A 24,564-nucleotide genomic window follows, 5' to 3' on the forward strand; every position below is an offset into this window, starting at 1 on the left:
TCCTGGTTGTCTCTGGTGCTGGTCATGGGCCCAGGAGAGGTCGCTGTGCCCTGGCCACACTCCCACCAAGTTCATATACACTGTCCAGCCTCACCCTGCTGCACTTACAGACCCGGAGACTCTGCACGCTGTAACCAGTGGGCAAGGCGGCCCTGGCTCTTGTTAAAGTTGCCTGGTGTTCATCCTATATTTGCTTCTGGGGAAGCCGGCTGTTGTCGCTCCACTCACAAAAGGGCCTCCAGGGCTTTGGCGCTGGGGAGCGGGGGGCAGGTGAGAGCCCCACTAGGCTGCTCTCCCGTCCTCTGACCTCCCTCAAGTAGAGTCATGGAAGACAACTGTCCAGCCCCGCAGGCCTCTCCAAGGCTGCCCCATGCAGGGGGAGGCCCATCACAGAGGTGGAGATGACAGATGGCCACCCAAGTGTGGAAGGGACTCCTGTCAGCAGGACGCCTCAAGGGCGGGGCTGGTAATGGACCCTGCTGTTTGCCTTGTGTCGTCTTTGTCTGACCTGAACTAGTCCTCTGTCCACCTCCTTTGTCCTGACGGGGTGCTTAGCTGACCAGCAGAGATGGCAGCAAGATTACTGGGCCTGGTGGGGTTAGAACGCAGCCCAGCCTCCACTTCGGAATGTCAAGTTCAATGGTTCAATGGTTCCTTTCCCTCGCTCAGACCTTGAGCCCAGCAGACCTCGACCGTGACTGCTCAGCCCACAGCACAGCAGGGACCAGCACTCGGGGGCCTCTAGCTGGAGGGGAGGCCAATGGCCTCTGCAGAAGCCTGTCCCACATCACTCTTGGTGGGATGCTCTCCATACAACTTCAGACCTGGGAACATTCGCAATAACAGTCCAGGGATTAAGTTGCAGTTCTGTTGATGGATTGGTTGGGAGGGACGTCTAAATGCTCTGAAAGTAGATGCAAAAATCTTAATCTGTGCATTTTTCTTGGGAAAGGCCTTCCAAGGCCTTTCATGAGAGACTTAAAATGCTTCACAACCCTAAAAAGGTTAGAACCATGGATTTGGTACAACCCTTACTCTTTCTCCTTTTAAAAGTCATCCCTGACACACTTTGCAGAGGCTGTCCAGTGGACTCGCGGGATATCTCTGTGTGGCGAACAGAGCAGGGGGACACACAGGGAGCTGACTTTTCTATGCTTCTCAGCACAAAAATCACTGAGATGAACTTGATCAGAATTTCTGTTTGGGACGGAAGATCCAGCGTGTCAGAGCTCAGAAGCCACATAGCCCTGAGGGCCCGGGGTAAGGGTGGGTCAGGACAGCTGCAACCCTGCCAGGCCTCGTGGACTCCGGACCTTCTGGTCTGGGCTTACGCAGCTCCCGCCTTGCTCATATCCCCCCGCCAGGTCACGTCCCCCAGGGTGGGACTGCTTTGGGGCTACTCCATTCTCTGCCTTTTTAGCTACCTAGCCTCTTTGCTATTCCAGCCACTACCCCGTTACACAAGAGAATGAACTAGGGCCTAGATGAGGAAAAGCAACTTGCCCAGCCTCAAACAGAGGCAGGTGAGAACCAGAACCCGTGACACTCGGACACTAGTCTGGTGCTTTTCCCACGGCCCCACGTGGCCCTGAGCTCATCAGCCGAATACCCGATGCAACGACGTGACAAGCCAGCCTCCCGCACAGAGGTGTAGAGCTGTGCTCTTGCTTGGTGATCATACATCATTTGGAAGCTGCCTTGCAGTGGATTATTGCGGCGCCTGAGGAAATACTGGCTTGAATGGAGATGCATCCCATACCCGCCGCCACAACCTTCTCCCAGTCGGGAATGTGAGACTGAACCGAACCTCGGGCTGAAAGTGATCCTGAGCCCTGGCCCTGTGCCACCTCCCTATTGGGTTCACAGCAGTGCCTGCCAGGCCCACTGGGACTCCTGGCCCCTCTGCCTCATCATGCAAAACCAGCTCTGGCCTCTCACGGGTTGTGGAATTGTCCCCTGGGTCCTACTCCGCCCAGCATGAGGAGGAGCCAGGTGACTAGGTGGGGCGGGAAGAATTAGCCCAAGGCAGGCAATGCAGGCAGAGAGCAGGAAGAGCACTGGTCTCCTTTATTGATCATCCGCGGGGGCACCTCGGCGCTGACCAGGCAGCTGGAGGAGAAGCAAGCGGGCAGCAGGTGGGGGCAGGGAGACGCCCGCCCTCATTTCCAGTCCTTGAAGAATTGCTTGAAGATGGGACTCTCGCGGCCCTGGGGCAGAATCTCCACCTGTGGGATGAGCAGGGGAGGAGTCTGGCTCACAAGGTTGCCACCTCTGCCTCTGCCGGGGAGGGCCGGAGCCAGGGAGAGGGTGCTGGGCACCAGGCCTGAGTCCATATGCCATCCAGGCCAGGGATGCTCCTCCAGATAAGCCAAGAGACGAGAAAGATTACAGGGACGCGGGCTGAGAAAACAGATTGCTTCAAGGACTCAGGTGCAGTTTCACAGATGCACCAATTATACATGAGCCTTATCAGCTCCCCTCAGGATGACCTGTGGTGTCGCCGTGTGCTGGGATGAGAAGGGGCAGAACCAGCTAGGGACCTCGGCCCAGAGGAGGTGCACAAGCTGTCCAGAGGCGCACCCGACTTGCTGGGCTCCCAGTGGAGCATTGCCCAAACATCCTCTTAGAAAATAACATGTATTGTAAAACTTGGAAGGATTGAGAAGGGCTTTCCCACGGGCTGGGTCTGGGAGGGAGGCCTGACTGCTTCTGACTGTGCCCCAGGCTTTCCCGCCCTTCTTGTCCAGTCTGAGAGGCAGGAGGCCAGGGAAGAGCCCCAGGGGGAGGGCGCTGGGGGGAAGGGAGGCTCCGCACCTGAGTGTTTGGGGCATACCGCATGCGAGCGATGAAGTCCTCAGCCACTTGCAGGGCCGCCTGCCGTTCCTTCTCGTTAGCTTTGCGCCCTGGATCATAGGGAGGAGACTTTAAAAAATTTTTTTATTTCTTGGCCGCTCCGCGAGGCTTGCAGGATCTTAGTTCCCCCAGCAGTGAAAGCCCAGAATCCTAACCACTGGACCGCCAGTGAATTCCCAGGAGGAGATTTTGTAAAAGAGAAGGTACCCTCTCTAGCCCACATCCCACTTCTCTCGAGGAGACTTAAGGGGGTTCAGAGAATAGCTGGCTCCTTTTAAAATAAATGGACCAGGAGGCACTAAGAACACTCAGGGGGCTCTTTGGAGGTGGGAGGTTAGCCCCTCCCAACCTGGCAGCTCCAGACGAAAACTGCCCTCTGCCCGCTCCAATCATCAAAGCCCTCGGCTCGGGCCAGGGCCCTAGGGATATTCAGGGAGAACTAATGTCTCCCTGGCATCAGACCCTCAGGCCCCTCCCTCCCACTCCAGGGCCCCTCGCCTTTTGAGTCTGTCAACTGCACTGTTATCAACTGTTTTTTTGCAAAATGAAATTGGACCAAAAAAAGGATGTGATTGACTGTGATCTTACTCCCACAAAGCCAGATGCCAACATCGGCCTAATAGTTATGCCAACTAAAAGCCGATAAAAAGGGAGAGCAGCATCCTCCCTTCCTGCCTGCAGGCAGTCCCTTTAACCAAACTGCGCTCCAGCTGGAGGCGCTTTTCCTAGGAAACAATGTTGTGAACTGTGGTTGGCTCTCCAGCCAGGCTATGAAAATCTAGTTCGCAACAACGTGTTTGAAATTAATGTGCTGTATCCTTCCTTTGTGATTACAAAATACTTCTCTTCCTGGCTCCCAAGTTTCTTGTTTCTCCACTGGTTTCTTGGTTCTTTTTTTTTTTTTCTTAAATACGCATTTATTTGGCTACGCCGGATATCTTAGTTGCGGCGCGAACCTGGGTCCCCTGCATTGGGAGCGCGGAGTCTTAGCCCCCGGACCACCAGGGAAGTCCTGGTGTCTTGGTTCTTTGCTTGGGGTTAAATACACTTCAGTGGGCATCTGGGAGCACCGCGCCCACCCCATTGGTTCTGTGGGAAGGTACCCCGAGGCAGGAGGGAAAAGGCAGCCCCAGAAGCACAATGCTCCCCCACCCAACAGCCTTACTTCTTAGAAAGCTGCCCTGCTGCTTGCCACTCCTGGCCCTTCCCTGAGGCAGGAGTGTTACTGCCTAGTAGCTGCCAAGTTAGAACACCTAACATTTCTCCATCCTCCTGGCTGGGAATTTCTCTTGGCCTTGGTTGACCCCACAAATATTTTATTGAGCACATGCTATCTCGTCAGGACACTAAAGACCATATGGTTCCTGCTTTCAAGAGGTTTATAATCTGGGCAGGGAGGTGAGACACGTTCAAGAAAAGACAAGCACAGAGAACTAAGGAGGCTCCCAGTACCGCTCAGAGACTCAGAGCTTCGTTACATTTTCAGAGTTGGATCTAGCAAACAGGCTTCCTGCACAACGGTGTTTCATTCCCAGCCAACCCAATCTCTTGGAAAAACAAGTTCTACCAGTTCGCTACCCACTGCATAAGGTGGGATTTCATATCTAAAATCGATCTCTCACACCCCAAGGCAGAATGGCAGGATCAGGGGTCCCAGCGGCCAAAGGCCTAGGAGAGCTCTGTGACAGTGGCCCTCAACACGCAGGCCCTGGGCCAGCAGCAAGGCCCGGGGACTGGTTAGATGTGCAAATTCTCAGGCTCTGGTCCAGACCTCGTGAATCAGAATCTCAGGGGTGGGGTCCAGCTATGGGTGTTAACAGGCCCTTGGGTGATTCGGAGGCAGGCTAAAGGTGCAGAGCCCTTGCCTGGAATTAACGGGCTGGGCACAGGAAACCCTGAGAAAACCCACAGCCGCGGAGGCTCCCTGAGTCAGCCGTCTCTGGGTCGGCCGAGCCCTCCCGCGGGAAGCCTTGCCCGGTCAGAGTGGATGCAGGGGTCTCAGGCTGGGGTGCAGAAGCCACACGTACCCTTCCAGATGTAGATCTTGCTGCAGAGCCCGTTGTCCAGCACAAAGCAGTCGTCGGGTATCAGCATCTCGAGGGCAAAGGGGCTGGAGTCGGCCACCTTGGTCAGGCTCATCTGTCCAGTGGCATCAGAGACCTGGGGGAGGATGGGCAGTGCCCTGTCACCCTCCTCCCTGAAGCACAAAGCCCTAATCTCCACCAAGGAGCAGCTGCCTCTCCAGCTGCGGCACCTCCCACCGCCCCAGGCCAAGCAGCAGACCGGAGGTGGTGGAAGCACGACAGGCAAATCCTGGGCGACCCCCAGCCCTACTTCAGGCTCAGTCACCGCCTCACAGAGCCCCAGAATCCATGGAAATTAAGTAGACTCCAAATTAACGAGTGAAGGTAAAGAATCCCACAAAGTAAAGCTCAGCGTGGGCTTGTTTCAAACCTCCTTCTCCAAGAATGGGCCGGAAGCGAAGTGGCATTCATCTCCTCCAACATCCGTTCACTTCCCATCCTCCCCTCACTCCAAGCCCTGGAAAAACCACCCTGGTGGCCGGCCCAACCTCCCACTGCTTTCTCCTCTCCTTTCAGCCCCACAAGCACCAGGCTCGTACCCCGCCTGGTCCTAGGGCAGGCCTGGGGCGCCCACCTTATACAGAGCCGCAGCCTGGGCGTTTGTCCGGTCAGCTGTGAGGTCTTCCTCAGGGTCGCCCTCCTTCAGAGCGGGCTTGGGGCCCAGGACCTGCGGGGGTCAGGGCGGGCCACGTTTCCAGGGATTCCTGGGCACTCAGCCTGGAGCTTCCCAGCCCATCACACCCAGGGCCACCGCCCCAGTGGGACAAACTCTGTCTGCACAAGGGCGCCGGGCAGAGGTGGGGAGGGCTAGGCCCTCCTGCCTGGCCACCAGCCCCTCCGTCCCGCGGGGTACTTGACTCTGAATCCCACCAAGGCACCTGATGAGTTAGCCAAGCCCTGAGCAGCACCACAGATGCCCTCACAGCCCTCCACCCGTCACCCTCGTGCCCCCAGCTGATCACTGCCTCTCTCAGGGGCTTCCAAGCAGAGCTACCCTCCCCACAGCTCTCCACCTGGATCATGTCGGCAGGCTCCTCCCCATCGGTGACAATCTCCACCTGGGCCTTGCCCTGGCGCTCGCTGTCCCGAATGGCCAGCGCCAGGTCCCGCGCCTTGTTTCGCTCCAGGATGTTGGACTTTGCACCACACCAGACGAAGATGTTCTGGAGGGAGGTGGGGAGGCGCGGGTTAGAGCCGACGGCCTGCATCCTGCCCTTCACAGGGTCCGCAGAACTGCCCTCTGAGGCAAGACGATCAAAGACAATCAAGAAGGCAGAGGGGAACCAAGGCCTCTCTGTGGACGGGAATGACGGTCTTTCGCAAGAGCGATTCTCTGCCCCGCATCCCCATCTTTCTCCACATTACTTGTGTCATATATTGAAACATCTTTATCTTGTTTATAATCTATCTTCCCTGACTAGAAAGTAAGCCTCCTTAGGGCATGAGTGTTTTGTTTTGTTTGGCTTGGCTTGGCCCACTGCTGTAGGCCCAGTGCCAAAACAGAAATGGGCACATCGTTAGGCCCAGAATAAATATTTATTGAATGAATGAATGGGTGAATGACATCCCTGGGCCCAGTATCTCACACACCTCTGCACCCTCGCCAGGCACGGCCCTCATCAGCCCTCCTGAGCGGGTCCCCTGCCTCCATCTCACTACTTCCAGTCCTCCTTCCAAACAGCATCTGGGTTGCTCTTCCTGCCCCAAATCTTTAGCACGACAGATGCGGTCCAGACCCTCAGAGAATCAATCTCCTCCTGCCCTGGATCTCAGCTCCTTAGCCATTTCCACTCCCACCGCTCCTGTTCCCACCCTGGGTCCCGGTCAGGCTACATCCTTCCCTGCTGTCGACATGCATGTCTGCACCCTTATCTGTCTCAGTGCCTCGGCTTACCCATCATCTTCGCCTGGAACGGCATTTCCCCTACGTGAGGGTCCAGTCAAATGGCGCCTCCCTGGGACAATGGCTTGGGCTTGGGCTAGAAGGCCTCTCCCTGCCCCCAGCTCCCCCAGCACAGGCCACTGCCCCTAAGAGGGCCCTCATCACCTCCTGCCGTGGGTTACAGCCAGTGACAGGCCCGTCTTGTCTGCCTGCCCTGGGTGAGCAATTTGTGGTCCCCGTGCTGGCTCAGAGCAGGCACATAGATTCACGGAGGGAAGGGATGAGTGAAGTGATTAACGCATGGGCTGGGAGGCGGCTTAACTCGGAGCTACAAAGGCTCCAGGAGAAGGAGAGAGTAGGCTCCAGTGTTAGAGGCAATGGCCAGACAGCAGAGGGAGGTTTCTGTCCTAAGAAATACAGGGATGTCTTGTAATGGCTGCAGTGACCCCACTTGGAATGGGTTTATAGCTTCTCAGCCCCTCTCCCTTTGCCCTGGCCTCCTGGTCCCTGACCTTTTAAAACACAATGCCAGGGAGTTCCCTGGCAGTCCAGTGGTTAGGACTCAGCGCTTTCACTGCTGTGGCCCCGGGTTCAATCCTGGTTGGGGAACTAAGATCCCAGAAGCCTCAAGACACGGCCAAAACACACACACACACACACACACACACACACACACACATAGTGCCAACACAGGTGGGTGCTCAGTCAACCCTGCCTACCCACCTGGCCCAGGTCCAGGATGAAGCAGTCCCCTGTGTTGAAGCTGTCCCAGCTCAGCGCCCGCTCGGTGGCACGGATATTCTTCTTGCCCTTCACCTGGTAGAGTTTCTTGATGGCAGCCGGGGTGGCCCCTGGGGAGGTCTTGTGAAATGCTGACTCCACGCCGCCTTCCTGCAGCCCAGATGGCCAGCCTGAATTGAGGCCCGAGCGCTCCACACCCCATCCCACTGGGAGGCAGGCAGAAAGGTGGGGAGGATCCAGCCCCGTGTGGGCCTGGGACTTTTGCAGGGTAAGGACCAGCTGGAAGGGGTCCCGACTCTGAGAGCAGCCGCGGGTTGGGGTATGGGAGGTGGGCTCTGACCTGGTACTTAAGGCCACGTGGGAAGTAGCTCATGAAGAGGTCGGACTCATTGCCCTGTACTTCTCGGTGCTGCACAGGTCGCTCCCCAAGCAGGGTGTTGAGGTGCACGGCCAGCACGGCGCAGGCCCCCTGCTCATCCCGGGACGACTGCTGGCCTGGGGCGAGTGGGAGGTGGCAGGGCACGGCCCGTGAGACCCTTGCTAGCCCCGACCCCTGCCCAGGCCAGTCCCCCCACCAGTCCTCCCAGCCCCTTTACTTACCTATCCACAGGTGCAGGTTGGAGAGCTCTTCCGGGCCATTGTGCAGCACTAGGTAGGAGTCTCCCGAGAAGAAGATGCCCTGGTTCTCAGGGGCCACGGACACCAGCTTCAGCTTCTCCACCCGCCATACGTGCAGGCCGGGATCCTGCACCGAGGCTGGGAACGGAGAGCCACTGCGGGAGGGGGGAGGGTTGGTGGTGGCCGAGGCCCACAAGTGGTGGAGGAGACGAGCAGAGAGACCTGGGCAGGCCTGGGGACTGCGGTGTGGGGGTGAGGAGGGGCAGCCCTTGGAAGAGAAGAGGGGAGGGGTGAAGGGAACGGGGTGCATAGCCTACCTCTGGGGGATGGCTGAGTACATGCTGTCTCCGGATCTGGAAAGACAGAAGAAGCCATTCTTATTACAAATGTCATGACAACCAGCCTTCACACTGGTCTGGGGAGGTCCTTCCGGGTGGCCAAGTGCTTTCATACTCAACTAATTCATCTCCAAGAGCTCAAGAGGAGATTATCCCTGGCTCCATTATGCGGGCAAAGAAACTGAGGCTCAGAGAGTCTAAGTCCCAAATCACACAGTGACTAGTGAAAACCACTAGGAGCCTCTGGCCCTGGGCCGGTGTCTTCCCCTTGCTGTGACCTCTTCTGCTTCCAGACTCCTAACTCTGGGCATTGCATGAGGCTGGGATACATCTCTCTAAGCAATAACTGCTTATATTTGAAAAGTCTAAAGTCAATGACTTAAAATCAATAAACCAAAAACCAAAACAATAGAGAAAATCAATGAAGCTGGTTTTTGGAAAAATCAATAAAATTGATGACCCTTTAGACAAACTGATTAAGAAAAGACGCAAATTTCCAATATAGAAACAAAAGAGATGACCACCACTACAGATTCTACAAGTATTAAAAGGATAAAGAGAATATTACAAACTTTATGCCAATACATTTAACAACTTACACGAAATGGGCAAAGTGTTTGAAGAACACAAATTATGCACGTTCTCTCAAGAAGAAATAGATTACCTGAAGAGTTCTAATATCTATTAAAGAAATTGAAATTGTACTTAAAAACTCCCCCGCCCCCAAAAAATTCCAAGTCCAGATAAATTCTACCAAAAACTTAAGGAAGGGGCTTCCCTGGTGGTGCAGTGGTTGAGAATCCGCCTGCCAATGCAGGGGACACGGGTTCGAGCCCTGGTCTGGGAAGATCCCACATGCCGCGGAGCAACTGGGCCCGTGAGCCACAACTACTGAGCCTGCGCGTCTGGAGCCTGTGCTCCGCAACAAGAGAGGCCGCAATAGTGAGAGGCCCGCGCACCGCGATGAAGAGTGGCCCCCACTCGCCGCAACTAGAGAAAGCCCTCGCACAGAAACGAAGACCCAACACAGCCAAAAATAAAATTAATTAATTAATTAATTAATTTTAAAAAAAACTTAAGGAAGGCATAATACCAATTCTACACAAACTCTTCTAGAAAACAAGAGAGCACTTCCCAACTCATCCCATGCTGCCACCATTTTCCTGATATAACAAAACCAGATAAATACATTATAGAAAAGAAAATTAGACCAAGATCCCTCATGAACACAGGAAAAAAATATTAACAAAATTTTAGCATATGGAATTCAGAAATATATAAAAAGATAAAACATCATGACTAAATAGGGTTTACTCCAGGAATGCAAAGTTGGTTTAACATATGAAAATCAATGTAATCCACCCTATTAACACGCCATATAAACAAACATAAAATCATCTCAATAGATACAGAAAAATTATTTAGAAAAATTCGATATCCATTTTTGATTAAAAAAAAAAAGCTTTTAGCAAACTAGGAATAGAAGGGAACTTCCTTAACCTGATAAAAGGCATCTACCAAAAGCAAACAAAAAAATCTCAGAAAAACAAAAAAACCTACAGCTAACATTAGACTTAGTGCCTTCTCTAATACTAAACTCCCTCCCTAGGGAATTTCCCCCATTCCCAGGCATCAGCTATCACTTCTTTTTTGTTGTTAATTAATTTGTATTGGCATATAGTTGCTTTACAATGTTGTGTTAGTAACTACTGTACAGCAAAGTGAATCAGCTATTCGTATACATATATCCCCTCTTTCTTGGATTTCCTTCCTATTTACGTTACCACAGAGCATTGAGTAGAGTTCCCTGTGCTATACAGTAGGTTCTCATTAGTTACCTATTTTATACATAGCATCAATAGTGTATATATGTCAATCCCAATCTCCCAATTCATCCCACCCCCCTTCCCCCTTGGTGTCCATACGTTTGTTCTCTACGTCTGTGTCTCAGGTGTCACTTCTGTACCCCCAGCTCCCCTCAAATGCCAGGATGATGAATATCATCTTTATTCTGTAGGTCAGTAAGAGCAACCTTTTTTGCACAAAAGTTACTTAGGGAAAAAAAAAGTGCTAAAGGCAAGCATTTTAAAAAAATACTATCTTTTAAAAAATTTCACAAGTGTAGTAGCTGTAGCTTCACTCACTCTCTTTCCTGTGTTCCCATGACTAGAGGGTTTCTTTCTTTGGCGGAAAATGCAGAGCCCACACCAGCAAGCACTGCCACCTAGTTCATGCTATGCAGCTAACAGGGAGCCCCAGCGGTGCAAGGGAAGGACCTGGGGAACTTCGGGGTTAAAAGGCACCATTAGGAGACTCTTGGGGGCTGGGGAAGCAGTAAAGGCAAAGGGCAATCTTTGGGGGATGGACGGGAGAGCAGAGGATGTTGAGTCTGAGTAGGAAACAGAGGGGGAAACAGGAGCAGTGGCCATGGGTGTAAAATACCAGGTGAAAATGACTTTCCTTTTCCTTCCTAACTTAAAACATAGCTGAAGGCATTTTTTGGAACCACACTTCCCCAAGGTAGAGGGGAGGCAGTGAGGGGGAGGCTTGGGGGAGGGAACCTTTAACGGTTCTCCATCCCACATAGGGTCACATGCTGTGCCCACATCCCCTGTAACGGACAGCTCAGCCTGCGACTCAGGCCCGAAGTGGTGAGGTGGCCACCCCCAAGACCGAGCCGGTGGGGAGAGCTCGTGGACAGAGATGGCGTGAACAAGTGGGCCAACTGTCTTTTTTTTTTTTTGGCCGTGTCACACAGCATGCAGGTTCTTAGTTCCCCATCCACCGAAAGAACCCGCGCCCCTGCAGTGGTAGCGCGGCATCCTAACCACTGGACTGCCAGGGGATTCCCATATTTTTTTGTTCTGTGTCCTGACCTGAGAGCTCAGGCCATAACTCAAAAGCAGGCAGCCCACTCGTGGGGCTACAGGCCTCCGAGAACCACTGCAGTGTTTTGGTGAGGGGGGTTGGCTGCCTGGCCCTCATCACTTTGGCTTTCCAGCCCGGCCGCCGGTTAGAATTACCTTGGGATCTTATAAAAACATCGAGGCTCAGGCCTGAAGATTTTGATTCCACGGGTCTGGAGTGAGGATGGGCATCTGCATTTTGAACTATGTTCTAGGTGGTTCTTATGCTGCCAGTTAACTCTGTCCAGAACAGCATCTCACACCTGCCTGCACATCAGAGTCATCTGGGGGCTTTAAAAAAATCCCAATGCCAAGGCCAGTTAAAACCAGACTCTCGGGACTTCCCTGGTGGTGCAGTGGTTAAGAATCTGCCTGCCAATGCAGGGGACACAGGTTTGAGCCCTGGTCCGGGAAGATCCCACATGCCGCGGAGAAACTAAGCCCGTGCGCCACAACTACTGAGCCCGCATGCCACAACTATTGAAGCCTGTGTGCCTAGAGCCCGTGCTCTGCAACAAGAGAAGCCACCGCAGTGAGAAGCCCACGCACCACAACAAAGAGCGGCCCCCGCTCGCCGCAACTAAGAGAGAAAAGCCCGCTCGCAGCAATGAAGACCCAACGCAGCCAAAAATAAATAAATAAATAAAATTGATTCTTTAAAAATAAAAACCAGACTCTCCAGGGTGGAGCCCGGATGTCAGTGCTGGAGAAGTTCCAGATGACTCTAAAGCTGCCTGCCAGCTTTCTGCTCACAGGTCTCCCCCACAAGCGCCCACTGCCATCGGCCTGTCACTCCTCGCCCTCCAGCTCCTCTGCCCAAGCCCACAGCTCCTCAGCTTCCTCAGTGTGAACCTCCACCTCACGTCCATCCAAGCCCCACCACCCCTCCGGGCCCATTTCAAGCCACAGCCATCTGAAGAGGCTTCTAGGACACTGGGTGGCCTCGGCCTTCTCTGGGAGTTCTCCCAGCCCTCTCACCTAGGAGCACACCCTTCATTTCCTGCTTACAGGCTGTCTTGGAGCATGACCCGACAGCTCAACCAGAGCAGGGGACATGCCCGGTACTCCTGCATTCCTTAAGCAGCCCACAACAGGGTCTATTCAATTCCATTCAGGGTCTATACTGGGAGCTTGGCACTGGGCAAAATGAGGGCAGAGGGGCACAGAAATAAAGAACAACCCATGCGAGTCTCAAGGTCTAGCTGATGGGGGTGGTGAAGCAGGAAGCCATCACACGCAAGGGACCGCAGACAAACTTCCCCTATGTGGGGAATGTCACAGAATCACAGATGTTGGCATTAGAAGGAGCCTTAATACTTAGTTAATCCTACTTCACATCTGCCTCCCAACATGCACCTAAACACGCACAGTGCAGAAATCCCTACATCCCTCACCATCCTCTTCTCGAACACTTCCAGTGATGGGGAACTCACCACCTCGAAAGGCAGCTGCTTCTGTACCTCTTATGTTAAAGCCTTTACTTTTTCCCACTCTGCCACAGTGTGCTGCGTTATGGGCCTGGCCATCTCCCCCACTAGACTATAAAGGCCTTTTGAGGAGGAGCCATATTTTGCCTCTTTGGATCGAGCTGGAACCTCACACTGTGCCTGGCACCTTGCAGGCACTCAGAGAATGTATTTGATTAACTGGACTTTCTCCAATTATTAGACCAGATGGAGCCTAAGAGGTAGCACAGGAGGGCTTCCCTGGTGGCGCAGTGGTTAAGAATCTGCCTGCCAATGCAGGGGATACGGGTTCGAGCCCTGGCCCGGGAAGATCCCACATGCCGCGGAGCCACTAAGCCCGTGCACCACAACTACTGAGCCTGAGCTCTAGAGCCTGCGAGCCACAACTACTGAGCCCACGTGCCACAACTACTGAAGCCTGCGCGCCTAGAGCCCGTGCTCCACAACAAGAGAAGCCACTGCAATGAGAAGCCCGCGCACCGCAAAGAAGAGTAGCCCCCGCTCGCCGCAACTAGAGAAACCCCGCACGCAGCAACGAAGATCCAACGCAGCCAAAAAAATAATAAATATAAATAAATAAATTAAAAAAAAAAAAAAAGAGAGATAGCACAGGAAATCAACAGGCAGGAGCAGCCCTGGTGGCAGAAAGCAGAGGCCAGGGGTAGGGGCAGGATGTTTGCCCTGCTGGCTGTCCCAAGGTCCCGACTCAGGAAGGAGCCGGCCTTTGAGGACACACTGTGAAGTGGGGGGTCAGTTACGCAGACCTTTGCGGCAGTGCTTGCCAGCTGTCAGAATGACAGGTCCTCCCTGCTATCTGTGCCCTCCTCAGATCCCGAGTCCACTGATTCCCAACAGGTCCCTTCACCGCACAGTCCCGGTTTGCCCTTAGGTGTGAAATGCAACAGCCCCTACCCTTCTCCCCTAGAAAGAGTAAGGGGCGAGTGTCAGCACTAGAAATGACACCAGCTCCTCCCAGCCTGGACCCTGGACATCTGCAGGAGCTGCTGGGCCCAGAGGCCTCGCCTGGAAACTCCTCGGCCAGTGCTCTCTCCCTTGACACCAAGCAGGACTCCTACCCTTTCCTGGCTCCACCTTCGCCTCCCTCACCCACCCCCACCCTACCCCAGGCAGCTGGCTGGACCGTGGGCTGGGGTCTTCTTGAATCTGCAAAATAATGGACCGTGCCACCAGTGGTTAAGACTCCACGCTTCCACTGCACGGGGCACGGCTTCGATCCTGGTCAGAAAAAAAAATGGACCGTGCCACACAGTTTAAATTCAAATGCGAGGCCTGCCCACCTATCTACCATCACGCCACCATCCTGTCTTAGGAACAAGTATCCTCAAATCTGAATGCACCTCCGGGCTGTCTGAGGGCCTTCAGGTGTCCGGTCACTCAGTGTGGTGGCCTCTGTCAGGAGGTTGGGCACCACAAGCCAGGACAAGCCCCGGCCCAGGAGTTCCTTATCCGTATGGTGAGCCCAATCGACCCGTTGCCCGGGCAGCTGAGGCTCCAGTGACTGGAAAGGACAGCAGGTGGGGCACACCAGTCCTGGACAAAGCGGCTTCCAGAAACCGGCTCCGCGCCCCCCCCCCCCCGCCCCCCGCAGCCTCTCCCTTCTCTCTGTTATCTCCTGATATTCCCACCCATCGGCCCCACCCCTGGGCTCCTTCCCCAGCTGGTGCCGAGGCCCTGTCCTCGGCAGGAAAGGGTAGACTGTGCTGGGCTGGCAGGCAGTCCCCGATGGAGGAGATCGACATTGGGGGCTGGCAGGGAGTGAAGCCAGGCTGGCTCCTCAGAGACCCCCATAGGGAGGAGGAGGCCCACGCCAGCGCGGAGCCCCGTCACAGTGGCCTCCACCGGCTGCAAGCCAGGGCTGGCAGCTCTGAGTCTGGGACCTGCGAGGGAAACCCCAGGAAAGCCAAGACTGCCTATGTTCCCCACTCACCAGCTTGAGGCAGGCACGTCTGCCTGGCCCCAGCCTCTGCTGGGTTAGTCACATTTCCTGGGTGGGGTCACTGGCTCTGCACCACTTTTTCCTCCTTCTCGACTTGCCTTTCTCCTTGCCTGAATGCATACATTTGATTTTTTTGTTGCTGTTGTTAAAGCTCAGTTCCCAGGGAGTGGCTGAGGCCGGGAAAACATTCTTTGCTGTGTCCTGCATGCTGGATGCCTCTCAGATCTACCCTTGCTCAGCTTCTCATTCACCAGATGTTGACTGTCACACAGTCTCGGCCCAGGGTGCTCTGAGGGACAGCAATAAAAATAAGCATGGTTCTGGCTCAACCCAGGGGCCATCTTGCCTCCATCACATCGTAAGGCCCTGGAGTTATAGACTGGTCCTACTCGCTTGTCCGCTTTCCAGAGGAGGATACGAAGGCCCTGAGAGCACAAGTGACTTGCCTGTGATCACACAGGGAGCAGGAGACAGAGCAAGGGAAGCTTCCACGCCCCCCTGAATCCATGCAAGAGGATGCAGCGGAGTCCAGAACTCTGGCCCACCTGTCCTGGACACAGGCCAGGCCTGACCCAGGGTTGATCAACAGGCTAGTTAAGAGATAAGGCTCAGCCTTCAGGGTCAGGCCCCACCCAGGGGGCAGCAGTGGAAGCGAATCAATGCATGTGTTAGAATTTCTGGACCAGAACAAGATAAGTTGAATGTCTTCTTCAAAGAACACAAACGCTAGCTGGCACCTGAGTGTCTCCATGGCCTTAAAAAGAGGGTCTTGTCCTCACGAGAGCCAGAGGCTGGGCAGATAACGTGGTAGAATGGAAAGAGTTGGACAGTTTGGCTACTTACTGGCTCTGCTTCCTCCTGCAAGTGACTTAACTTCCTGTAGCCTCCCTGTGCCCTACCTGTAAAAGGGGCATGAAGACAAAAGTGAAGATTAAATGAAATGGTATAATTAATGAGCAAATTATAGACGCTCAATAAACCTAGATGGCTTTCTCTTGCCAACACAGAATTTACCATGGGACCCCGGCACCTCCCGAAGCAATGCCCCTTCCCTCTCCCTTCACGGTTTAGCAGAGGGATAGAAAGTTAAACCCCAGATCACCTCTCCTCGCCCTGCCTCCACCCGGCCCCAGCGAGGTTCGTCGACGCTGGTCTGCACTGGTGCAAAACCCGGTGGCTCTAGGGCTCTGGACTCCACAGGGCACAAGCAAGGGCACAAGGATGAATGGGAGTCACTGCTCTCTCTCCACACTGGACCCTCACCTGGCTAAAAAGGTGGCCCCATCTCCACGGGGTGGGTGCGGGGGGGGGGGAGGCGGGTGGAGACGTTTGCAAACCAACAGCGAAACAAAAGAGCAGGTCAGTTAAAAGAGTCTAGGACTCTCTAGAGCCTTGGAACTCTAACAATAACTAACGTTATTAATCACATTATCTGGTAACCAGACTCTAAAAGTTGTTTTTTAACAGACTCATTTTTCCTCCCTCTCCGGTCTCCCCAGCAGGTATGCTCAATTTGTCCCAAATGGAGGAAAATAAAGCATTTCTTTAGCACTGACTCACCCCCTCCCGCCCCTCCTTACGGGAAACGAGGAGACCTGACTAGAAACGTGGCTGCGCCCCTAGGAGAAGAAGGGGGAGCCGGGCGCGCAGAGGAGGGGGCCCGCGACCAGCTGAGCCCCTCCGACCCCTACAGGGGGAGCCCGGGCGCCGGGTGGTCAGACCCCAAGCGCTACTTGCCTGCCTGCGCCCTGCTGGCTTGCTCCGGCCACTGTCTCTGCCGCCCTCCCCTCCCCTCCCTTCCCTTCCCCTCCCCTCCCTTCCCCTCCCCGCTCGCGCCCCCGACGTGACCGGCTAAAAGCCGCCCCAAGTGAATCAGAGGGAGGGGCCTGAGCTGGCTGGGGCGCTGCTGAGCCCGCCCCTCGCAATAGTCGTCTCTTCCGCAACCCCCCCGCCCTTCCCCTCCCCACTCTTCCCCCCCCCCCCACCCCAGCCATGGGGGAGACTCGGCTTTGAAACGAACCTAGAAGTGGGGCGGGTATTCGGGAAACTAACAACAATACTCTGCGGAAAACTTGGCGAGAGCAAGGCGGTGTTCACAACCCACTCAACTGTTAGATTTTTGGCCTGGATTAAGCTGTAACAGCTACTCTTCCTTGAGTGCCTACTCTGTACTCAGTGCTTTAAACGTGACCTCGTTCAGTCTTCACAACTATTTGTCATTATGCCGCTTAATAGATGAAGTCTCCCGGAGGCTCAGAGAGGGTAGGTGACTTGTCCAGGGTCACACTGCTAGTTCAGTAGCAGAACCAGGATTCTAGGCTGGTCTGGCCTAAAAGCTGGTGCTAGAACTGGAACTCCTCACCCTTCTCGTTTTTTTTTTTTTTTTTTTTTATTCTTTATTTAAAATTTTTTTTGGCTGCATTGGGTCTTCGTTGCTGCACGCTGGCTTTCTCTAGTTGTGGTAAGCGGTAGCTGTGGCGAGCAGGGGCTACTCTTCCTTGCGGTGCACATGCTTCTCATTGCAGTGGCTTCTCTTTGCGGAGCATGGGCTCTAGGCGCGTGGGCTTCACTAGTTGTGGCGCACGGGCTTAGTTGCTCCGTGGCATGTGGGATCTTCCCAGACCAGGGATCAAACCCATGTCCCCTGCATTGGCAGGCGGATTCTTAACCACTGCACCACCAAGGAAGTCCCACCCTTCTTGTCTTTATTCAGAGGAAAACAGGCCAGCCAGTGTCTGCGCCCAGAGGCTAGGCCTTCCGGAAGTGAGCAGGACAGCAAGTGGTCCACACTTCCATTTTTGCTTCTGAATGGAGAGAGCCCTGCACAGCAGGCAAACCCCGGCAAATGTCAGCTGACGAGAGGCATCAGGATTAGGACATGGCCCCTTGATGCAGTGGTAAGAGGACTTTTCCTTTCTTGGGAAGCAGCTTGGAAAATTCCAACCAGCATGACTTTCTCCAAGGCCCACTGATGGGGCCTGGGGTAGGGGAAGCAATTCAAAGCCTGGTTCTACCCCTTTCCATCTGGGCAACACTGAGCGACTACACTCCATTCCTGAGTAATGCTTAGAAACCGCCCCACGTGTCCACCCTCCTCTGACCAACTGGTCACCTACAGGCTCAGCCTAAATATCCCTCCTCGAAATGTGCAGTCATCCCTGACTTCCTCCTTAGTCCTCCCTGGGTGCTCTGGGCATCAGGCCACTGGGCCATCTGAGTCTTCAGACTCCATGAGAAAACTTTTCAGCCATACCCCGGAAGCAAAGATGGAATTATATCCATGGGCCACCTAGTCAACCCCTGGCCCGCTTCTGGACAGCTGAGCCCCACCAAGACCCTACTAGGCATAGTGTATGCTATGCTATGCTAGGCAGAACATTTCCATTTTCTGCATTTTTAAGGTAAAATGTACAGTGAAAATCACAAATCGTAAGTGTGCATTTGAATGAGTCTTCACATATGCAAACACTCATACAACCCACATCCCTACCAAAATATAAAACACTTCTACCACCCCAGAAAGTTCCCTCACCACCCCTTTCTCTCATCTGCCATGTGTGCCTTCCTCATCACACTGTTAGCTCCTCCAGCCCCGGGACCGCATCAGGTCATCCTTGTGACCCCAGCACCCAGCAGAGCATTCAGCAGGTAAGAGACACTCCAAAAAAAATTTTTTTTTTTTTTTTTTTTTTTTACTGAATTAACAGAGAGCAAAATCCTCAAATTCTAGCAATGCCCTAGCCTCTGTCACCTTGGGAAAGTCACTTAAACCTTCTGAACCACAGGTTCCTCACGTGTGAAACAAGGACAATTACCCCAGCCCTCCTACCTTGAGGGATTGTGGGGGTCCAATGAGATGACCTATGGGAGCCTCTTTGAAAAGAATAAAGGCCTAGACACGTGCAGGCTGCCATTACCATTATTATTAATAAACTCCTACTTCTAAAACAAACATCTGGCTGAAATAAACCAGGAGAGGAAGGCATCGGAGACTGACTTCCAGGCTTCGGCTACTTGGGCTCTGGCCAAGGTCTGCAGCCGCCCAAGATAGCCAGCTTTCTGGTTCTGTGCCCATAGACCCAGGCTATGGACTGATTTCCGGGGCTAAGAATTTCCTGAAATTGCAAAGGATTCTCTCTAAGTGAGTTCCCAACCTGGCTTCTAACTACCCTGCCACATGGCCCTCTCTGAGCCTGTTTCCCATCTGTAAAATGCAGCACTAGACAGGAGTCCCTTCTGGCTCCTCTGACTCCAATCCAGAGGGGCAGATCAGGCTGAACTGTTGCATTTCCTCAGCCTGGGCGGGGCAGGGCGGTGGCGGGATGGCAGGGATCTGTTGCAATACCTGAAAATTCCAATATCACAGCTCCCCCAGAATATTCCTTTGAAGGCACTAACTCAGGATACTGCTAGTCTTTTTTTTTTTTTTTTTTTTAATGAATTTATTTTATTTATTTTTGGCTCCATTGGGTCTTCGTAGCTGTGCGCAGGCTTTCTCTAGTTGCGGTGAGCAGGGGCTGCTCTTTGTTGCAGTGCGAGGGCTTCTCATTGCGGTGGCTTCTCTTGTTGTGGAGCACAGCTCTGGGTGCGCGGGCTTCATTAGTCGCGGCTCGTGGGCTCTAGAGCGCAGGCTCAGTAGTTGCGGCGCACGGGCTTAGTTGCTCTGCGGCATGTGGGATCTTCCCAGACCACAGCTCGAACCCGTGTCCCCTGCATTGGCAGGCGGATTCTTAACCACTGCGCCACCAGGAAAGCCCACTGCTAGGCTTTAAATTTGATCTGCAGGGAATTTTTCTAGATCATTTCAGCTTCTCTGAGGAAGAGCTGGGGGTCTGGATGGCCATATTTTCTGAATAAAGCCCATGATTAGAAAGTTTCTTTTCAAACACTGCTGGGTGCTCAGAGGCATCCTGGATGGTGACACCCCAGAATTCCTTGGTGACCTGTTGGGAAAACAGGACTGTCCAGTACAGCATGAATGAGCGGGCCAGGAGAAGCTCTGGTGGAGCATTGTGGTGGCGGGGAGGGTGCCGAGTGACTGGGGCAGGAGGGACTGGTCCCCAGGGAGGACACGAGAGGACAGGTTTACTCCCTCAAGGCCAGGGTCACATTGGGTCCTCACGCCATTGTAAGGTCATGATAAGAGCTAACACTCTTGAGTGTTGGCACTATATGCCAGGCACTGTCCTTCATATGATTTTCTCACTTAATCCTCCCATTTGCCCTCTAAAGTAGATCCTCTTATTATCCTCATTTTACAGATGAGGAAATGGAGGCCAAGTGGGGTCAAAACAACGTGCTCCGGGACTCAGTAAATGCAGAGCAAGGTGGTAGGACCCCCAGCCTCCCCTCCCAACTATCACTGCACATCACTGCTCTCCCTCCTCCTCTCCCAAGGCCCATCCTGCTCTCTGCATTGAATGCTAGTGCCAGCTCTGAGTCCTCCACACATAAGGGGCTACCCCTGCTCATCCTCTAGATACTGTGATTTAAAATTAAAAAAAGGGGCTTCCATGGTGGCGCAGTGGTTGAGAATCTGCCTGCTAATGCAGGGGACACGGGTTCAAGCCCTGGTCTGGGAAGATCCCACATGCCGCGGAGCAACTAGGCCCGTGAGCCACAACTACTGAGCCTGCGCGTCTGGAGCCTGTGCTCCGCAACAAGCGAGGCCATGATAGTGAGAGGCCGGTGCACCGCGATGAAGAGTGGCCCCCGCTTGCCGCAACTAGAGAAAGCCCTAGCGCAGAAACGAAGACTCAACATAGCAATCAATCAATAAAATAAATAAATCTTTAAAAAAAAAAAAGTTTTATTTATAAAAATAGTACAGAGTACTGATACATGCTACAACCTGAATTTTAAAAACACCATGCTAAGTGAAAGAAGCCAGACACAAAAGCCCACATATCATATGATTTCATTTATATGAAAGGTCCAGAATAGGCAAATCTGTAGAAACAGGATGTAGATTAGTGGTTGCCTAGGGTCTGAGGGGATGAGGACTTTAGGGGGTGACTGCTAATCAGTACAGGTTTCTTTTGGGGGTGATGAAAATGTTCTCAAATTAGTTTGTGGTGACAATTGCACAACTGAGAATATACTAAAAAACACTGAATTGCACATTCAGTAAGGCTGTCAACAAATGAAAGGGCTTTGTAACCTATAAATGGTAAGGCCTGGCTCGACCCATTTGCACCCCACTTAAAAAAATTGTATAGAGAGGTTCCACGTACCTACGACCCAGCTTCTCCTAATGGGACATCTTACTTAACTACAGTAAGTGTAACTTCCCCTTTAAAGTGTGGCTCCTGAAAGCCCAGCACCTTTTCTCCAGTGCTTCAGAGTTCAGATAACACCTCACCCATGCCCGGAGCTTTACAGTTTACAAAACACCCCCTCCACACACAGCTCCCACCCCACAACTTGATCCTCAAAGCAAACCCGTGGGCCAGTGTCACCCCATTTCTTGGTTTTCGTGGTCAGAAGAGCCCTCTTCCCTCCCTGGGCTCCTTCTGTAGGGTTGCTAAATTTGACAAATAAAAATGTTATCTGTCAGCTCTATAGGGTAATCACCTCTAATGTGTCCAGCCAGTCCTGGGCGGGTCTGGTCATCATTTTGAGACACCACTGATCGCAGACTCTTAAGAACTGAAAGGGCCTTGGACTGTCGCCTAGTCCAGCCTTGCCCAGCAGGCCTGGGCTGGGCCTCCCAGGCCAAGTCCTCACTCTGGCTTTCCCCACCTTCCACCCCGGCCAGAGCGCGCCCCTCTTCGTGCCTCAGTTTAGCATCTAGCGTCTTGTCCTCCAGGCGCCGGCATATACATCGCGGGGGCGGCGGACCGGGGGAAGGGCTGGGGGAGCTCGGCTGGAGCTGCGACATCGCGCCAGACCTACTGTCCAGATCCAGGGCACGCGGGAAAAAGCAGGAATAAGGATGGTACCACGCCGGACCCAGGTGGGACCCCCCACCTGCGGCCCCACCCAGGCCCGAACTACAAATCCCAGCAAGAGTGGGCCGCGGGGCGGGACCTCGGGAGCGGTGGCCTGCGATCCCTGCGCCAAGCCCGGGACCAGTGGGCCCTCGCGGGAGAGATCAGGAGCACGGAGACGCCACAGCGGACCTCGAGACACACTCACAGACACACACAAACACACAGACACAAACGCGCGCACCGGCCACGTTGGTCCCTCCCCCACAAACTACAAATCCCAGCAGGCAGTGGGTGAGGGGCGGGGCCTCGGGGAGGGTGGTGCTCCCAACCGGAAGCGAGCGTCTGGCGAGGTGGGATCACCAGTGCGGGTTGTGGGCTTCCCTGCCGTGGGGAAGAGAGCCGTTCTCTCCCCGCAGCCTGGCTCTCCGCCCCCGCACACACTGCTCCACCGTGGGGTCGCCGGCCCGAGCCCTTCTCAGCGATCCAGAGCCCCGCCCTCCCTACCAGTCTGGGACTGCCGGGGAAGGGGATGGCCGGTGGACGCTTGGGCCACCTTGGAGGGACGCAGAGTCTGCCTCCTTGACCCTCTCCTCCATCGCCTGGAGCGAACTCCCTTTTCCTGGAGCGAGGAGCAGCCCGGACCTTGAGGCAGGACTAAGCCTGTTGGGGTCTCTGTGTGGCCTGCAGGTCTCCTGGAGAAGCCCAGGGAAGGCCAGGGTCCTTCGAGTTCTGGGTTATAGGTCAGGATGTTCGGTCCACGGTGTCTGACCGCTCTCAGCGCCCTGCGCCCAGGCATCAGCTTTATATGGCAGAGCCAGATAACAGTGAGGGGCTGCCAGGAAGTAATAACCAGGGCACTCTCATTCAGTATGCTCGCTCTCAAAGTGCTCACACCTCAGCGTCAAGCGCCAGAACTCTTGTCCTAACTTCCCGGGTCGCGTAAGTATCCACTGAGACACTACAGCAGGGACTTACCCAAGCCCTTCAGTGCCAGTCAGGAGCTCAGGGGTCCAGCCTGTCTGGTGGGATGAGCAGTGCTGAGGCCCCACTTCATCCACCTTCCGGGGCCAGGGCAGTCTCTCTCCTGAAGCCTCTTCTCAGCTGATTTCTGGCTCCCAAGTGAGGATTCAGGTTACACCTGTATCGGGAGCAGTGACACCACAGTGGCCAGCAACACATTGGACTTTCTGTCTCCAACCCCATTTTCAGAGTTTACACTTTCTGATCTGGCCATATACTGCTGTGACCCTGATCATCAAGGTAGAAAGGAAAATACTTAGTTTATGACGGTATAGCCACGACCCTGTAATGTCAGTGAGAGTTTATTCTTCTGTAGTTGGGTGGAGACCAGCTGCTTCCTAGACATATTCCTAAATTTAATCTTGGAAAAATTAGAAACATCTCTAGAAAGGATATTCAAAGTAGAACGCCCAGATTCCCTTTGGTAACCAGAGTAGGGGTCATATGTACTGGTTAGGTGGTCTCTAAGCATGTCCATTGCTGCCTGGGAAGTTCTCAAAGGCTTGGTTTTCCAAGTATTTCTGTTAAGACCGAAAACAGTGGGGAAGGGTTGTTGGGGGGATAGATTGGGAGATTGGGATTGACATGTACACACTGGTATATATAAAATAGATAACCAACAAGGACCTACTGTAGAGCACAGGGAACTCTGCTCTATAGTCTGTAATAATCTAAATAGGAAAAGAATTTGAAAAGGAACAGATACATGTATATGTATAACTGAATCACTTTGCTGTACCTGAAATTAACACAACATTGTTAATCAACTATACTCCAATATTAAATTAAAATTAAAAAAAAAAAGACTGAAAGCATTTTGGCCCCTTTCCTGTTTGCCCATTTCTGTTCCTTAAAAGAACCTAATTAGAGGAGTGAGTTCACTAAGCAATTGAAACTAACTCCTGACTTATGCTCTAACCTGTTGAGTCTTTTCCTAGATAAAAAGAAGTAAGAATAAAGAATTAAGCAGTTTAAAAAATGACTAGCTCTCTATCCGCAATTGCCCCTTTAGCAATCCTGCAGGCAGATCACGCAGGCAAGATCACACCTGAAGAGTCAGCCAGTCTCCACTCAATGGAGAATGATGTAGAACCCAACCTCCTGCCTTGATGATTCACTGAGATTCTTCCCCCTCATTTTTCCCTTTAAAAACTGTCATGGCTGAGCAGAATCTTTGGAGTTGGTCTCTGGACGCGAGTCTACTTTCTCCCCAGATTGCCCACTCTTCTGGTTAAAGCACCTTTCCTTTCTACTGACACTTGCCTCTCAAATTATTGGCTTCTGAATGGGGAGCAGCCAAACCTGGGTTCAGTAACTAGACAACCAGCTTTTTGTTAAGTAGCCCCTCTGCCCCTAGAGACGAGAGATAGTTACCATAGAAACTTGGAGACAGCCCTTGCCCCATCAGTGCACTCTTTATAAGAGCCCATTCTCTCCTGCATTCCAGGACTTAGCACCAGACTCTTGAATCAGTAAGAGCCTGTGTGACTTGCCCAAGGATATGCCAAAGCCATTTAATGCCTATCCCTGCTTGCTGAAGATCCAGCCAGAAGGGTGCAGTTAAAGTAACAGGGAAGTGTTATGAAGTCATGACAGAAAATGTGTCTAAGGGTAAGGTGCACCAAAAGTTGGGTTCTTTCCCCCTCAGGGCCTTGGGAGCGACTCAGGAACATACATATTCTATACTTGAAAGTACCTGCACCTATACTGGTTACACATCCTGAGGCAACAGCAAGATTCCCATTTTGGCAGAGATAGCCTTAGCGC

General features: G+C 53.3%; 1 protein-coding gene across 3 annotated transcripts; it reads right to left on the reverse strand.

The window, feature by feature from the left end:
- Nucleotides 1-2,033: 2,033 nt before the first annotated feature.
- On the reverse strand, nucleotides 2,034-16,618 carry CAPG (capping actin protein, gelsolin like). Of its 3 annotated transcripts, XM_061210498.1 has the most exons (12): nucleotides 15,948-16,039; nucleotides 15,689-15,744; nucleotides 14,837-14,955; nucleotides 8,496-8,531; nucleotides 8,161-8,333; nucleotides 7,901-8,055; nucleotides 7,543-7,710; nucleotides 5,951-6,100; nucleotides 5,512-5,604; nucleotides 4,881-5,013; nucleotides 2,815-2,903; nucleotides 2,034-2,225 (listed from the first exon to the last, which is right to left on the reverse strand). In XM_061210498.1, exons 4-12 carry the CDS (start codon nucleotides 8,516-8,518, stop codon nucleotides 2,160-2,162), a joined length of 1,050 nt encoding a protein of 349 aa, XP_061066481.1. In that variant the 5' UTR covers nucleotides 8,519-8,531; nucleotides 14,837-14,955; nucleotides 15,689-15,744; nucleotides 15,948-16,039; the 3' UTR covers nucleotides 2,034-2,159. The 3 variants fall into 3 exon arrangements, with proteins under 3 accessions (XP_061066481.1, XP_061066480.1, XP_061066479.1); XM_061210497.1 differs by lacking the exons at nucleotides 14,837-14,955; nucleotides 15,948-16,039 and adding an exon at nucleotides 16,583-16,618; XM_061210496.1 differs by lacking the exon at nucleotides 14,837-14,955.
- Nucleotides 16,619-24,564: the final 7,946 nt, after the last annotated feature.

Source organism: Eubalaena glacialis, chromosome 14, assembly GCF_028564815.1.
Source record: "Eubalaena glacialis isolate mEubGla1 chromosome 14, mEubGla1.1.hap2.+ XY, whole genome shotgun sequence".
NCBI classification, from domain to species: domain Eukaryota; kingdom Metazoa; phylum Chordata; class Mammalia; order Artiodactyla; family Balaenidae; genus Eubalaena; species Eubalaena glacialis.